Genomic DNA, 18199 nt, shown 5'->3' with positions numbered 1-18199 from the left:
AGGAAGTCAAAAGGTGACCCATTTCTTGCTGAGTTTTTATTTTGTTTGGTCTTTGCACAGATGTTGCTTTGTGCAAAATGGTATATACTACATTTATAGAGATAAAACTGGCAACATGTATCACTGAACTCACTGATGTACAATGCACAAGTCTAAATTCAGCAGTGTAATAAATTAATCTGCTATCCTTTTAAGCACAAAAGTACATTTGTACTGTCAGTACAATAGACAGAAGCACAAAGATCAGAAGTAGCACAAAAGAAATAAAAAAAATTAACAGGCAGACAGAACAGGAACATAAACCAGCTGCATTTCTTGACAGTAGATCAGTGTAGAAAAAAATAGTTAGCTAATGTTTTAATGTTATGAACTTGATACATTTCCAAGCATTTTAATATGTAAACATATATTAAACTGCATTCGTTTCATAAATTGTTCCTGGAGGACAGTTGCAGACCCTTTATTGGAAGTTTTGTTATTACTTTGTTACAGAACTGGGTGATTCTTCACCTTCTATTTACTGACCCAGCCCTTTAACACTAAATGAAAGACCAGGTTATTCTTCTGCACATGCTGTGTGAACATGTGTATTTTTCCAGAATAACCTCCTCATGAATTTAATTAGACTCTGATTTGAATGATTACAACAACAACACACAACACAAGACAACACTAGAATGTCATTGACACCTGCATTGGTTATATTTATCTTTGCTGTTGATGGATTGTTTTCTATTTAGCTCCTTCTTACAGGCCACTTGATCTGAATGGCATAACATTTTAATAGTTAACTTCAAAGCTGCTCTGGACTTTTTCTGCTAATCATTGATCACTGCTACTAATAACTACTAGCATGTAAAAAATCAAAGGAATCTTTTGTTGAGAGCACTGAATGACACAGAATTATCTCACAACTTAGAAAGGTCAAACCAAATTCAATAAATGCTTCATTTCCAACAGCAAGTGAAAACATTTGCAACTAGCTTGTGGCCATATTGAAGCACATAGCAACTCAACAGCTACATGTTATTCCTAGATGTTAGTGCATAGAGACAAAAGAACAAAAAGAAGAGTAAATGTTAGACTTGTTTTCATCAACAATACTGTTTGTTGATAGGTTTGCCATAAAGGCTTTATAACAAGCTGTGTCATTTGTGTTTTCAGTTCTGCTACCCATGAGTGGCCAAAAATGAATAAACTCCTGTTTAAAGTATGCCGAAAATTAATCTATTAAGCATTTCTTTTGTTGTAACTGCACAAGTGTAATATTTTCTGCTTGAGATGCTTGTAACTACAATTCAGTCAGAATTCACGAGTCAGGTTGTTTTTGATGTAGACAAAGATTGAATTTAAAATGAACACTGATCAATTCTAATTAAAAAAGATTAGATGGATTTATTGCTGAATGTTGTCTGCAGCTCTTTGAGTGTCAGATAACCACTTTTAGAGGGCTCCATTGGCATGGAAGCAGACCTGCAAATTGCACCAGTCATAAGCTGTCCTGAGGTAATGCCAGCAGTCATCACACGTGCATCCACTTGCTGGCTGTCAGAGAATATCTGTGCTACACTGGCTGGATGAAAACATACGGGAGACAAGGATGGAGAGCATGTCTGGGAAGGAAGATGTAGAGGCAGGATGAGAAAATGAGAGTTGCAATCATCCAAAACCTGCTCCCCGTCTATGCCCATGTCCTTTTCATCTTCCTTTTCATCTCCTTTTCTAATGCCAAAACCAGAGTCTGGGCTTTGAGGCTCACTCTTCAAACTTTCATAGGCTGGACAAGTGGTGTGTGAAGGGCAGAGGGAAGATTTAGGCTTAAGGTTGTTGCTGTTGTTTGGATTGTGATAATTATCCTGATAGGGTGACATGGGGTCAGCTCGAGCTAATAAACTAGAAGAGCTAGACATGAAGTAGCCCATGTTGGAGAAACTAGATGAAGAGGAGGAATTGTCAATAACCCCAATGGTGTCTGTGTTAGGAGCAGGGTAACTCTGGAAGTAAACCAGGCTGCTGATGAAGCCAGAAGACGGAGAGGCTGAAGGGACATCCCAGTCCTCACACACCTCTACCGATGAAATGTGGTCACATGGCTCAGCTGTGAAGAATGGTTCAGAAACTGACAGAGGATTCAGCCATTTCTAGAAAAAGAGAAAGAGAGATTCAAGCTCCAAAATACACCCGAACAATGCTGAGTGTGCATTATCCTGCTTTACGTAGCAATGAAATGAAATTTAAGGTTGACATTTTAAAAAAGCACAGGTTTCGACAGAGAACTTAAATGTGTATACCGGCAATCTAGTACTTTCATTTTCAGAATATTAGGGATCTAATGCAAGGAAGATTTTTTAAAAAGACAATTCAAAATTGAAAAATAAAGGGCTGAGAAATTCCAATTTTTTGTCTCTAGCCAGGGTCCAAAAATTTAGACTCTGCATTTTTAATAATTCAACCATTAACATCTTCTCAAAATCATCTGACTCTCATGTAAATGCTTATATCTTTAAAACACGTCTTCTGTTATGTAAAGGATAAAATTTAACAATTTGTTCTTTCCATAATTTCCATGATAGCTAATGCAGTTGAATTGTTTAGGTACTAAATATTAATCCACACCTTAGTACCTATCAGAATCAAGAGTTTTCAGAGCTTTGGCAAAATATGATTACTGCATTACTACTAACTATTTTGGCTGTCTGTGTACGTGTGACAGAGAGCACTTTGTTACTTTTTCTCTGCTGGACAGAAAGTTCTAACAATATCATGTACAAGAACATTTTGCTGTTCTCTACTATTGAGATTTAGAGCAAAAGTGAATATTTCCCTCTCCCAATTTCAAAACTTGTGAGGATTACAAAACCACTGAAACAGTCGTGCAGATCCCTTCCTGCTCAGTTGGATGTTTCCCAGGCATGAAAATGACAAAAATTCTGAGGAGTACATTTTGTGGTGTTGGAATTGAAAAGCCAGATCAAAATTAACTTTATGTGTAAATAATGACTGAGTTCTATTGCATATTTTGACAGGTGACTGAAGTATAACATAGAATTCAACAGCTGTTTGCTGCAGTCAGATTTTTAATACATTAAACAATTTGTTCCAGTGAGAATGTTTTAGTAGTGTTACCTATACTTCACTTGAGAAATGACATTTCAGGCAACTACACACTTGTAGTTCTACATATTATACTTTTCCCAAATTTTAAAGAGCTAAACATTCTTACTATAAAAACTTATTTTTCAGAATATAAGTGTATACAAAAAATTAATAAAGTTTTATATAGAACTTACATTAAAAATATCTTATAGAATGGTATTACTGCTTTTCTATATGTATGTCATTTCAATCTTATACCAGTGGGCTGTTGTTGCCAGACCTACAAGGTGGTAAGATGTACTTGAAAGTCAAAATATGCCATCATTGGGAATTAAAATGGGCAAGCAGTAGTTGGATAAATTACCATTACATTTGTATTTTTAATGCTTAGGAAATTGTTGCCTTGCAGCTACAAGATCCCCGGTTCGCGTCAGGTCTGCACCTGGGATCTTCTGCATGGAGTTTGCACATTCTCCCTGTGCATGTGTGGCTTTTTTCCTGGTACTCCGGCTTCCTCCCACAGTTAAAAAACATGCTTAGGTTAATTGATAATTCTAAAATTGCCCATATGCAGGTTTGTATGTAGGTGTGAATATGAGTTCTATGTGTAGCCCTGTGATAGACTGGTGACCTGTCCAGGTGGTGACCTGTCCAGGAAGTCCCCTACTTGGGATAGTAGCTGTGATACTGAATGTACTTCGACAATCATCCATCCATCCATTCTCTATACACCGCTTTATCCTCACTAGGGTCGCAGGGGGTGCTGGAGCCTATCCCAGCTGACTCGGGCAAAGGCAGGGGACACCCTGGACAGGTCGCCAGTCTGTCGCAGGGCCTTCGACAATCGCCCTTTTTCTATTTAACCTAATGGTTTTGAATATTCTGCAGTAAATAACGCATTGTTTTACAGTAAAGCAGGCTAAAATATGACTTGACACTGTTGATTCTGACCAAGTTGTTGTACTTTTGGTAGTTTTATTTCCTTTCAATAATAAAACTTCGCAAAATATGAAAGCTTTTACTCAGCGAGGTCTTTTTCTTCAGTTGTGGCTGGAATTGTGGCAGAAAAATCTTTACTTTTAGGCTGAGACATGTTTGAATCAGTTGCTATGGTATAAATGTTGAATGAGGAAGTGCAGATGAAAGTTAAAAGGTTTTACTAACTGAACATTGATTTTATCCACCTGACATATTAATCCAAAAGGATTAAAAGAGACATTCAAGAAGTGCAGTTCACAATACTTCAACGTTGCAAGAAATATGAACCCTACTGAATTATCATGCCTGCAAGCTCTGATGTGTCAAAATTATACATTTGATAGAATATTATGGTAAAATCCTTAAGTTTTGGTTGGAACACTTATTTATACTTTGAGATTTCCTTCTTGGACAGAATGGAGAGTGCAGAAGTACTTTGAAGGGTTTGGTATTGGCATTCCTTTGAGAAGCCTGAAACAACATGAGTAAAACATTAGATTAGACGTACTGCATGTAAAGACCCATATTCAGACAAAGACACAAGGCTACAGCATACTCACCCCCTGGTCTTGCAGCTCCTGTAAACAGCCAGCATTGCAACAGTAATGAGACACAAGGTGAATATCAGTCCACATATTATCAGTGACGTCTGATCCAGCCAACATTCTGAAACAAAGGGCTGATGCTGTAAAATGAAAGTATTTACCAGACTGCTTCCAGAGTCTACACGGAAGCAACCCCACATGTTACTTTGTTGCCTGTGCTTGATAAATGCCCTGAAACAAACTGTATGTCTACATTTTCCAGCTGATTGAAATCAGAATTACTGTGCTGACACGAGAAAAGCTGGGCTACCTTGATTATCTGATGTGTCCACCCTGCCTGTCGCTCCGACCCAGGATGTCGTAGGACTCCAGTTGCTCCAGTGGCTGTTGTTCCTTTTAGTGGGCTTGACTCTTGCCCTGACTTGCCAGTGCCCTATTAGCTGCCAGGCAGGTATTCTTAGCTCTTGTTCCTGTGTGGACAAAGTCCTGGCTTCCTGTTGACAGATGAAAATTTGGCCCATCAAAATCAGAAGGCATCATGACAACTACAATCTCACATTGTCACAATAATTTATATCATGAACAGGATCAGTTCTGTCATTGAATTCATATGACCCATGCGTAAAAACATACACTATAAGATCGACCTAGCCACTTGCTCTGAAAAGTGGAGCCAAAATGGAAGTGTAAAATGTAAGACAACTAACAGCCAATAGGGGCGGGTCCCAAGACATCTCTGACTTCCACTGAAACAGCATCACCTTCTTTCATAAAGTGTTATATCAATACATTTTTCCAACAAATTACTATAATAGTATTTGCTAAATTCACTCACTTTTTTCAGTGCTCTGGTGATTCTATCAAAAAAAAATTATATAGAAGGAATAATTAATTTTGTCGTCTTGTGTTGGAAGGATAGGCAATGCAAACTTTTGCTAACAGACCATTGTGGGATTATAGGATATCAAGTTTGGTAAGTAATTGTTTATTTTCTTAATGGTTTTTAATTTAATGAACTTTGTACGCAAATTTAGTATAAAGCATAATGTGTAAATAATGCATTAACCCCAAAGGTTGGCTGTTTTTTCCTGCATGTTTTGACTGTAGAATGAGAGACAATAGCATCCCAGTTTATTGAATTATGGATGGACCTTGCCAACCAAGCTGCTTTGATACCTAGCTAATGAGGGACTGTCAGGGTGTTAACATAATGGTACAGCCATTAAAGAAAGTTTACAACACATAGTCAGAATCAATGTTTTAATAAATTAGACCATGCTTATCATTATATTTCTTAACAAAAACAACAGCAAAGGCATTTACAAAGAAAACTTTTATTAAAAAAATAAAATATTTAGTTTTAAAGTATATTTTACAAATTTATGTAAACGTGCCTTCAAGAAAGTTTACAACACATATTCTCAGTACTTTGTAATATGTCCTTTGTTGTCTATAACTGCTTGTAATCGTTTCTTGTATGTGGAGATAAGCTTCCTACACTTCTCTACTGGAATTTTGGACCACTCCTGCTTACACAGTTCTTCCAGTTGCTGGAAACTTCCAGGATTATGACTGGCAACCGCTACCTTCAGTTCTCTCCATAAGTTTTCAATCGGATTCAAATCTGGTGACTGGCTTGGCCATTCCAGGACTGTCAGACGTTTTTTCTTGAACCACTCAGCCATTAAATGCGACTTATGCTTCGGGTCGTTGTCCTTTTGAAATATAAATCCACGACCCATCCTGAGCTGCTTTGCAGACTGGAAGAGGTTTTCCTCCAATATCTCCTTGTATTTGGCTGCATTCGTCCTTCCATCAACAAGACGTCCAGTTCCCCATGCTGAAAAGCAGCCCCAGAACATCAAGTTGCTTCACAGTTGGAATGGTACTATTAGGGTTGTGAGCCTCGTTCTTCTGATGCCACACATGGTCATGACCTTTATTTCCAAAAAGTTCAATCTTGGTCTCGTCTGACCATAAAACTCGAGCCCAGTCATCTTCTGTGTCCTCAAAATGAGTCTTGGCAAAGTTTAGACGGTCTTCAAGATGTCGTTTTTTCAGAAGTGGAGTCTTCCTTGCCCTTCTGGAGAAAAGGTCTGCACTATGCAAGACTGAAGAAATTGTTGTCAAAGACACAGTTGTTCCTGCATTCTTCAGACTATTCTGCAGCGACTTGAGTGTTGTTCGTGGGCTGGTTTTCACTGTTCTAACTATGCTAGCCCTGGCACGTGAAGATATCTTTGATGGTCTTCCAGACCTTGGCAATGTCGACGTGGTGTTGTGTACCTTCCACTTTCTTATTATTGTCCCGATAGTTGAAACAGAAATTCCCAACATCTTAGACATCTTTCGGTAGCCTAATCCTGACTTGTGAAGGTTAATGATCCTCTTTTTGATCTCTTGAGACAGTTCTTTTGCTTTGCCCATGGTGATATTACTTCTGCAATGACTGTAGCCCATGTTATCAGCCCAATTTATACCTTTCAGCCAACATTGTTTGGTGGACAAACTTTAGTTTGCTGACTACATGTTATCTAAATGTTTATATGCACAAAATGTGATAAAAAAAAAAGCTTCTCTGTCAGTTTTCACACGTGTTGTAAACTTTCTTGAAGGCACATTTACATAAATTGGTAAAATAAACTTTAAAACTAAATATTTTATTATTTTTATTAAAACGTTTTCTTTGTAAATGCATCACAACGTACACAGCGTACGCCACTTTCTACGCAAAGGTTGTGATTTACGCCACTTTCTAGCCCTGTTTTGTGTGTACGCAAGCATCAAGCATCAAGGTTGGTGCACTGGTGCGCACATTCTCACGCCAAGTTTGTTTTTATAAATCACAACCTTTGTGTAGAAACTTTCTAGCCCTGTTTTGTGCATATGCAAGCTTTATAAATGAGGCCCCTGGCCAGTTAAATAGGAAACCAAGCAATTACCTAATTAGAGGGCACTATGCTCCACTGCTCTGCAAAAGAAGACCCTCATTCCAAGTTTGTGGAAAGGTCAGAAGACGGTGCTTGTGAAGACTGTATTTTATGGTTTATATATTTGAGGAGTGTTGGCTGCATCCCTTTTCTTCAGTGTGTGTGGGCATTTTACAAATAAGTTGTTTGTTTAGTTTCACTTTTAATATTGTGGATATTGTGTTAGTTAAGTATTGGTTTAATAATCAACATCTACTTGCTCATTGATGTTTGTACTGATGCAATATACAGTGCCTTGTGAAAGTTTTCGGCCCCCTTGAACTTTTCAACCTTTCGCCACATTTCAGGCTTCAAACATAAAGATATAAAAATTTTATTTTTTGTCAAGAATCAACAACAATTGGGACACAACCGTGAAGCGGAATGAAATTTATTGGATATTTTATATTTTTTTAACAAATAAAAAACTGAAAAGTGGGGTGTGCAATATTATTCGGCCCCTTTACTTTCAGTGCAGCAAACTCACTCCAGAAGTTCAGTGAGGATCTCTGAATGATCCAATGTTGTCCTAAGTGACTGATGATGATAAATAGAATCCACCTGTGTGTAATCAAGTCTCCGTATAAATGCACCTGCTCTGTGATAGTGTCAGGGTTCTGTTTAAAGTGCAGAGAGCATCATGAAGACCAAGGAACACACCAGGCAGGTCCGAGATACTGTTGTGGAGAAGTTTAAAGCCGGATTTGGATACAAAAAGATTTCCCAAGCTTTAAACATCTCAAGGAGCACTGTGCAAGCAATCATACTGAAATGGAAGGACTATCAGACCACTGCAAATCTACCAAGACCCGGCCGTCCCTCTAAACTTTCACCTCGAACAAGGAGAAGACTGATCAGAGATGCAGCCAAGAGGCCCATGATCACTCTGGATGAACTGCAGAGATCTACAGCTGAGGTGGGAGAGTCTGTCCATAGGACAACAATCAGTCGTACACTGCACAAATCTGGCCTTTATGGAAGAGTGGCAAGAAGAAAGCCATTTCTCAAAGATATCCATAAAAAGTCTGGTTTGAAGTTTGCCACAAGCCACCTGGGAGACACACCAAACATGTGGAATAAGGTGCTCTGGTCAGATGAAACCAAAATCAAACTTTTTGGCCACAATCCAAAACGATATGTTTGGCGTAAAAGCAACACAGCTCATCACCCTGAACACACCATCCCCACTGTCAAACATGGTGGTGGCAGCCTCATGCTTTGGGCCTGCTTTTCTTCAGCAGGGACAGGGAAGATGGTTAAAATTGATGGGAAGATGAATGGAGCCAAATACAGGACCATTCTGGAAGAAAACCTGTTGGAGTCTGAAAAAGACCTGAGACTGGGAGGGAGATTTATCTTCCAACAGGACAATGATCCAAAACATAAAGCCAAATCTACAATGGAATGGTTCACAAATAAACATATCCAGGTGGTAGAATGGGCAAGTCAAAGTCCAGACCTGAATCCAATCGAGAATCTGTGGGCAGAGCTGAAGACTGCTGTTCACAAACGCTCTCCATCCAACCTCACTGAGCTCCAGCTGTTTTGCAAGGAAGAATGGGCAAGAATTTCAGTCTCTCGATGTGCAAAACTGATAGAGACATACCCCAAGCGACTTGCAGCTGTAATTGCAGCAAAAGGTGGCGCTACAAAGTATTAATGCAAGGGGGCCGAATAATATTGCACGCCCCACTTTTCAAGTTTTTATTTGTTAAAAAAGTTTAAAATATCCAATAAATTTCGTTCCACTTCACGATTGTGTCCCACTTGTTGTTGATTCTTGACAAAAAATTAAAATTTTATATCTTTATGTTTGAAGACTGAAATGTGGCGAAAGGTTGAAAAGTTCAAGGGGGCCGAATACTTTCACAATGCACTGTAATAGTTGATGCCTTGCTGTTGCATGTGTAGTCAGGGATGTGTTTTCTTGAAATGTGAAAGTACTTAGTTTGTCAATCTTTTCCTTTATTACTGCAGATGTTCAGCAGATTTATGCGGTTTAATTTCTGTAGATGATATGGGAATGTTGATTTGTAGGGTATCTGACAGCTTTGTGATACTGCAGTTATTATTTACTTATTTCAATGTATATCTTGTTTCAGAACCACATATACATAAACCTTTGTTTATAGTAAATAAAAGAGTAAAAGTAATATCTTCTCCTTATCTATATCCTTATCCATCAATGAAATTAAACAGTCCTTCAAATCATCAGAACAAAAACTTCGGTCAAAATGGCTTGAGCTGACAGACAGGACAGAGCCACAACTGTAGCAGACTCTAGATCTTGTTATGTTGTATGATTTACTTTGATGCTCAAACAGACTGCTACATAAAAAAGCGCAATAGATATGGCATTGTATTTTTTGTTTATAGAATATCAATGGATACATGTGCACTTACCCTCCAAGACTGGTTATTCTGTTTGATCTGAACTTGGAAATCAAAGGATGTGAAAAACCTAGAGACAGGGCAACCTGGTCTCCACGATATCAGGGTGTCACTGCCATTGCTGCTGATATTGAGAACACCTGGAGGATGCATTTTAACTTTTGACACAAATGCACACACAAACAAACACAGATACATATGTGTAAGAGAAGTGATACAGATTCCTTTTCTAGCAATATATGACTCATTTTATAAAATCTTCATCTTCTTCTTCTTATTATTGTTGTTGTTATTATTATGCCTTTAATAAGAAGGTCTGGGAATAACTTATTAAAGGAAACTTAAATGGCAACTATTTTGAGGAAGGAAAAGCCACTCACTGTGATTGTGTGGCGTATAGTTCTCCAGGTTCTCCACCAACGTGTCATTACACTTCACACTGATGTTTGGCATTACTTCAAAAAGGTAGAATTCCTGTAGGGGCCCAGTAAATCAGTAAAATATGACCACAGCAATTGTGTTGATAATCTACCAGCAAAGGACTGTAGATTTCTGTTTTAATGTGTGACAGTAATTCTGACTCTATGGCTGACAAAGAAAAACAACAAAAAAGTTATCAATAGGGTAAGATCCATGGTATGTTTGAATGTTTTTTTGAATAATAGAGACTTACTCTATGCTCAAACACAAAATTGCAGCCAGGTAGAGAGTTTCTGTGCTGTTTCAGCTGACACTTTCGGCTAGGTAAAAAAGAAAAAATTGAAAAGATCACCAATCTACTCAGTAGTGAACAATTTTAAAACATTTTCATCTCCCAAAGTAAAGGTCTTTCTGAACATCTCTATACAACTGAGCAAATATTCATAATTTTTGGCAAGCAGTTATACAATAGTATAGTTGCACAATAGCTAAAATATCTTACATAATTATTTCAGGTTGTATCTTGCTTTTTGGCTTGATGCCTTTCTTTTCGCCAAAGATCCAACAGTCCACATCAGGACCCACAGAAGATCTGTTCCATGTACACCTGACATTGTTGACAAAGTCATTTGTGCACAAGAGTTCTTAAGTGAGAGACATAACAGACAAGAGGAAAGAGATGAGGACAGGATCGTTTTATCAGTATCACTGGACTTCAGGTTTAGAAAGACTGGTGATCCCTGTATGTAATTAGATAACAAATTTTTTAACTTTAAATAGTAATAATGACACAGAGAAGCAATATGTAAGTACCCATACCATGTGACCCTGTGTGAGAGTGTCTTGCATGCACTGAAAACAGAACTATGAGGACACATAGCGAATCCAGCATCTCCATCGTCATGACTGCAATATGAGAGAGAATAAACGAGAGAAATCACATATTGTACCGTTAGCATTTATATTTATGTAAAACCAGGTATAAATCTGAAGATTTAAATTTAGATTTAAATCTTCTTGGCCCAAGCAAATCTCTTCTGCTTGTTGCTTCCCCTCAGTAGTAGGGGGAAGGTGAAATCGCTCCTCTCCCCCACCTAAACAAGAAGGATACTGATTACATTGTGGTGCCCCTGGAACAATAACAAACTCCTCTGGAAGTTCGACCGGTCCAACCGAGGACGTCTCCATAGCAACCTGCTGTGTTATCGCGCTTCCAACCCTTAGTCCATGGGCCAGACCAGATATTGATACCACCTCAGGTGACCAAACCAAAGTGGTACTAAAATGTACATTGGGTTAATATAAGTACATTAAGATGTGATAGCCTTTCCATACTGGCAGCTTAATCACTTTTTTGTGAAACTGTCACTTCACCATAACCGCTGTATTGCAAGCCATTTAACCCTATGAGGCCCACAGCTGCAAAATTACATTTTTTAAGGCTGTCCAGCTGTACCTATTTCTGCCTGAATGTAGACAAACACTACATATCCCAGCACCCTACACTCTGAACTGCAAAATTGCAACATTTTTGGAATGTATTTATATATTAATTAAAATATATACATAAAATATATTAATAAAAATAAATAAAATGTATATATTAATTCAACTTTGAAATTGTTTGTCAAATTTTCCCTATTTTATTGTCCCGTCCTGCTTACAGATAATCTTGTTACCATAGTAACAAAATCTTTCTCAGTCTCAATCAATCAATCAAAGTTTATTTCTATAGCACTTTTCATACATGAAGTAGCACAAAGTGCTTAACAAGTTAAAAAGACAATGCCCCACATCCCTCCCAACTCCCGCCCCCATCATACTCCCTATCAACACACACACATACACACGCAGACACTCTCATGTTTGTTATAATATTGTTCTGTGCTGTAAAGTTATTATTCAGGTCATGTGTAGCATGTCACATTTCATATTTTTTTCGCAATGAAGAAACATCCCATCAAATTGTCCTGTTGTGTTCATAGGACTTTTGGCTCAGACTCCATGCATTTCATTGTGGGTCATGTCCATTAAACGAGTGATAACATATATTTAGCTGTGAGTATGCAAGGGCTATCATATCAAAATGCAAACTATAGACATATAGTATGTTAAAAATACCAAAAAGAACTGGTCACCTCAGGTGGTACCGATATCTGAAATTTTGGGTCCTGGTCCAAGGACTACCTCGCGAACTGAGACACCGGGGTCTGGGACGAAAGGAGATTGGCTACACGCATACATGCATATTGGACTCATGAACTGAGGACTGAGCTCACATTCACACACACATGCCCATCCCCCCTCCCCACCGCCTCCACAAGCTTCCCACATGCGATGTACAGTGCTCAGGAATCCTGTGCGCAGAGCGCTCTGGCGTGGCAGCTGCATAGGTGGCTTGCAAACATGTGACTTTAGCGGTAGCATTAACTTCCGGTTAATTAAGTAGTGGTCAGGCCAACCAAAATGGCTGCCGCAGAGCAAAGAAAACACGACTCTTTATCGGAGTATTTTCGTGCTTTAGATTCTAATTCTCAAACTCCATACATCGAAAAACTCAAATTTTGTGATGGCATAGATCCGTATGCGTTATCCACGAAGGATTTGACCTACGAGTTGGAAAAATATCCGCCAGTTCAGTTCCCTGATATCTCAAACTATCTGGTGCTACAAACAAGCTTTTGCACTGCTAAACAAATGAAGGCTTGGAAAAGCATGGATTCATACAATTTCTTTGTCTGTGGATGGGTTAAAGAAGTCGGAGTTAAGATCCTGAAAGACAAATCCTGCATCATAAAAAGCCGTGTAAGTAACGATTTATGTAAACTTGTACTTGCTAGGTGTGTTAGCTCGGTGGATGCTAAAACGTGTTTCTGCTGTTCTTTTCAGGTGAAACATTCGCAATGTTTATTAAAAACACCAACTCATACCTGGTTGTTGATAAAAGAAGATGGAGAAATAATAACCGCGCACTGCGCCTGCATGGCAGGGTAAATAATCCTTCAATGTGACAGTTTTGCTAGTGACAGTGTATATATGCTAGCCACATCTCAGTTCCTGCTAGGACGCCCTGTTGAACAATGTGAGAATATTACACTGGTTAAAATCGTACTACACTGACTGCTTCGTTTGCCTATCAACAGAAACCGTCATTTTGGATGAGAGTAAACAAGCTAAAAACAGCGAATGTTGGATTGTTAAGTGGGTAGTTAGTGTTACCAATCTTTAAAGAATGGGTCTTAAAACCAACACAGAAAGGCTCTAGGCATGTATATCATAATAATTCACTAACCTTTAACGAAGTGATCGCCACAGACTCTGGCATTCTTTGACTCCGCTCCCTTCGAACTTAAGGAAATGTTAGCGAGCCATTTTTCTCTGCGTCTTTTTGTAAAATCCTTAGTGCGAGGTCCTTTTTTAATCTCTTCACGAGGAACCCTGACGTATCCTTTATCAATTTCGTAATTTGATCGATTAGAACAACCTAAAACAACACACGCAAAAGGCATTTTTGACCGATGAGTGAACGTTAGCCACGCTCGCTGCAGTCAACAATCAGCTCCGCTGACCACCACTTCATGATATGCATAGGTAATGAGGCGGATGTGACATCATTTGCAAGCCACCTATAGGAGACCGACTAACTGTGCTGAGCTCCCTCCCCACTACCCCATCCTAATCCCAACTAACCTTGTCTCATGTCATGCTTTGCCTGTTGCGGGTTTGTTTTTTTTCAGGTTCCTTCTCAAATTGAATTTCCCAACATTAGAGGTTACATTTGGTAAAACGAACCTTTTTTTTTCATTTTACCCTCTGCTATCCCTACCCGATCCCACATGCCCTTTTTTTCCCCTTTTCCTCAAGATAGACAGCGCGCTCCTAGGCGCAGCAGTCTGAGACTACATTTATACGAGGACCATCTTGACAGAAACGCAAAAGTGGCGTCTTGTCTTCACTTTTTATTTCACGTTTAGACGAGCGGCTTTGAAGGAAATCTGCGTATATACGATGACTCTATAGTGTTTGGAATTCGATTGGACATGCATGCCAGGCAGCTAGGTGGCACTGTGATAAAACTTCGCCATGTCTACGCGCATGCGTACTATCTCCCTTTTCGGATCTCCGCCGCGGTAAATGTCAGTTGGCGACTAGTAAGAAGAACTTTGTTTGGACAGACGAAGAGGTCGAACTACTGCTTCGAACCACTTTGGTCACAAAACCCAAAACGGAATTTGTTTACTTCTTTGTACCGGCCAGCAAACCAAAGCACCGGCGCACATATGTGACGTAATCGCGTACGCGACGTGGTCAGATCTCAGCAAAGTTTTTTTTTCCAGCAAAGTTTTGCGTTTTGCTGTTTAGATGGAAACGTAACGGCGGAGAGTTTTCAACTTTTCCACTCTGGAGGCCGGTTACAAATTTTTGCATTTTTAAGCCCCCAAAACGCCGTCCTCGTATAAACGATAGGGTGTTTTGTTGAAATATTTTGACGTTTTTACCTGCAAGCATCCTCGTGTAAACAGGGCCTAAGCTGCCATTGGCATTTATCTGGGCTATAATCTGAGATGCTGTTAACTTGCGATTTCTGAGGCTGGTGACTCGGCTTAAGTTATTCTCAGCAGCAGAGGTGACTCTTGGTCTTCCTTTCCTGCTCCTCATGTAAGCCAGTTTCATCGTAGTGCTTGACGATTTTTGCGACTGTACTTGGGGACACATTCAAGGTTTTTGCAATTTTCTGGACTGACTGACCTTCAGTTCTTAAAGTAATGGTGGACTGTCGTTTCTCTTCACTTACCTGATTGGTTCTTGTCATAATATGGATTCTAACAGTTGTCAAATAGGACTGTCAATTGTGTACCAACTTGACTTCTGCACAACACAACGGACGGTCCCAATCTCATTCAGAAGGCAAGAAATCCCACAAATTAACCTTGACAAGGCACAGATGTGAAGTAAAAGCCATTTCGGGTGACTACCTCATGAAGCTCATGGAGAGAATGTCAAGACTGTGCAAAGCAGTAATCAAAGCAAAGGGTGGCTAATTTGAGGACTCTAAAATATAAAACAACTCATTTCCCAATTGTTTGTTTGCTATATAATTCCATATATCTTGCTTCATAGTTTTGATTTCTTCAGTATGTATCTACAATGGAGAAAGTAGTAAAAAATAAGAAAAACAATGAATTAGAAGGTGTGTCAAAACTTTTGAGTGGTAGTGTACATCAGGAAACAAATTAGGATTATGTGACCAAAAAATTACACCTTTCTGCACTTCATGCATATACAGGAAAAACACAACCACTTTTTAAAAAAAGCTAATGTGCTTTCTTACTAATCAAATAAGGAACATTATATTATTGGCTACCAACACTAAACTACATACCATGTAACGTGGATACATTAGTCTGTAAATTTATTCATGTTAAAATTGTAACAGGAAACTGGCACTTTATTCATTTAATTCATATATTGCCGGTAAAATGTGCTTCTCCATAAGGAAACGGTGCCAACTTGAAAGATTTTGTGTGAAGATAAAGGCTCTAGAAATACAAGAAGTCAATGAATTCAAATTCTTGGGAGTCATTTTAGATCCACAGCTCAGATCTGATAAACATGTGAAGAAAATCGCCAAATCAGTGAAAAGTAATCTGAACTGTTTTAAATTAATAAGGCAGTACATACCAATTCAGGCAGCTCAGATATTTATGCACTCTATGATCTTTTCTCATTTCTCATACTGTATGACAGTTTGGGCCCAGGGTTCACCTTCAACAATCAAAAGTCTGTCATCCTTGTATAATAAAGCCCTTAAAGTAATGGACAAAAAACCCATCCATTGGCACCACTGCCACATTTTTGAAAAAATACAATCTATTGAGCTTTGAAAGTTTCATGCAGTTTTCATTCCTTAAATTAGTTTTCAGATGTATTAATAATCTTGCCCCCGAACTCTTATCCAAATTTATTCAAAGACAGAACAGCAGCAGAGTAACAAGAAGCAAGGTGAATGGAAACTGTAGCATACAAAATGTAAGTCAACATTTGGACAGTCAGCTTTCTCTTTTAGAGGCTCTAAACTCTGGAATTCATTACCAACCGATATCAAATTAATCACAGATTTAAAACCCTTCTCTGCAAAGGTCAAGTGCTGGCTAAAAGCAAATCAGAGCTGTAATCATTCTTAGTTTGCAATGTTTTTTTATTAACTTATTTTGAACTGGTTTGTGTAATTATTTGTTTTTATGTGAACATGTATTTTATTGTTCTTTTGTAAACTTTTCTGTTATTTTATGATGTTATACATCCTGACTTTTATATTTAAAGGCCCATCTAGGGACAAGAGTTGGAAACTAGCATTTGCTATAAACTCTCTGTGCAGCACATCAGATTCATGCTAAGTAATGGAACTATGTTAAACTGCATCATCCCTATCAAATAAATAATAAATAAATAAATTCAATTCAATTCAATACATTTAACAGGATTAGATTTTAAAAGTGAAACAGTACCTCATCAGTCTCTGTAGCAGGTCAACAAAAGGAAGCACACTGGAGTTTCTTCTGGGCAGATGACGAGGTTTCTTTTACTTCTGTGTCTTTCCGTCTCTTTTCCTATGCACTTTGTTTGCACATTGCTATGTAACTCTCTTGTGCAACCTCTCTCTCTCTCTCTTTCTGCCACTCACATTCATCCATCGCTCATCCTCATTCTCACCTCTCTGTTTTCTTTCAAGTGCCCAGTGACATTTTCCACTTGAAACCACAGCTTGTGTCTGAGGCTTACAGGAAGCTTCTTGAAGCGGTGAGTGATAGTGAGAAAGGATGGGTGTGTGTGTGTGTGTGTGTGTGTGTGTGTGTGTGTGTGTGTGTGTGTGTGTGTGAGAGGTGGGACGGGGGTGGGGGATGACAGCAAAAAGAGCACCTCCTCCGACTTAGTAGTAGCAACCGTTCACTGTGCCCCCCCCCACGCACACACACACACACACACACACACATTACATTTTGTTTAAGGTAATAATAATTGTACTGAAAGCAATAAATTCAGAGCAACAGAACATTCTGTTTTAATCACGACCTACACAGTATTCAACTAAATTGTTTCTGTCAATGAAATTCAGCTTCCAGGCCAAATTTAAATGATAAAAGATGCTAAAGCTACCAGATTTAAAACAATCAGGTTATTTACACGCACACACACACACGCACACACACACACACACACACACACACACACACACACACACACACACACACAAGCTGTACAACACCAAAACCACCGCCAACATAGCTGCAACCACTGCAGGCACATCCACTACATACCACTCAAATTCCTCTACAGAGACAAAACGGAAACAAGGTGAAAGCAACAGCAGTCAGTCAGTGGTCAGCAAACAAAAGTTCCATTTCTGAAGCCACTTGCATCAAGAGATTTCCTCTGACTGCAAGATATGTTTGTTAACTGTACATGTATGTACATGATGTAATTGTATTTTTTGTACATGATGTATTTTACTTGGGTCAACACATACTTTTGAGGCATCTAACATCAGTAGAATTGGACGTGTGGAAAGTATTGTAAGCCAGGGTTTTAATGGTGACGTGGACTCATGCAAAATTACAAAAAATGGTGTAGGGGTCTATATTTTGTAATATACGTGGAAATTTACAAGTTGCTTCAGTGTTGTTTTCATGCTTATTTTGTTTTATCACATGACTCAATGCATATACTTGAAATGGACAGGAAAACTGATGATAAACACAACAAAAATGCAGTACATGAATAGGATGGAAAGTGCTGCCT

At 38.7% G+C, this 18199-nt stretch overlaps 1 protein-coding gene across 2 annotated transcripts; it reads right to left on the bottom strand.

Annotated features, from left to right (window-relative positions):
* Positions 1-23: 23 nt before the first annotated feature.
* On the bottom strand, positions 24-17159 carry il2rb (interleukin 2 receptor, beta). 2 transcript variants are annotated; one of them, XM_051941294.1, is made up of 10 exons: positions 16909-17159; positions 11219-11305; positions 10902-11043; positions 10653-10719; positions 10360-10453; positions 9992-10137; positions 4930-5113; positions 4635-4740; positions 4467-4545; positions 24-2141 (listed from the first exon to the last, which is right to left on the bottom strand). In XM_051941294.1, the coding sequence occupies exons 2-10, from the start codon at positions 11301-11303 to the stop codon at positions 1386-1388; spliced, it is 1659 nt and encodes a 552-aa protein (XP_051797254.1). In that variant the 5' UTR covers positions 11304-11305; positions 16909-17159; the 3' UTR covers positions 24-1385. The 2 variants fall into 2 exon arrangements, with proteins under 2 accessions (XP_051797254.1, XP_051797255.1); XM_051941295.1 differs by having other exon boundaries at positions 2004-4545.
* Between the last annotated feature and the right edge of the window lie 1040 nt (positions 17160-18199).

Source organism: Acanthochromis polyacanthus, chromosome 21 (assembly GCF_021347895.1).
Source record: "Acanthochromis polyacanthus isolate Apoly-LR-REF ecotype Palm Island chromosome 21, KAUST_Apoly_ChrSc, whole genome shotgun sequence".
Lineage (NCBI taxonomy): Eukaryota > Metazoa > Chordata > Actinopteri > Pomacentridae > Acanthochromis > Acanthochromis polyacanthus.
This window is presented reverse-complemented; position numbering and strand designations above follow the sequence as displayed.

What these genes read in the sequence shown, in the direction of transcription:
- il2rb (XM_051941294.1), bottom strand. Translation starts at nt 11,303, where the DNA reads ATGACGATGGAGATGCTGGATTCGCTATGTGTCCTCATAGTTCTGTTT. An exon ending in CTCTCACACAGGGTCACATG is followed by an intron (nt 11,044 to 11,218) that starts GTATGGGTACTT and finishes CTCTCACTTAAG; the next exon opens with AACTCTTGTGCACAAATGAC. An exon ending in TCCAAGAAGGAAATCTCAAA is followed by an intron (nt 2,142 to 4,466) that starts GTATAAATAAGT and finishes CTCTTTTTCTAG; the next exon opens with AAATGGCTGAATCCTCTGTC.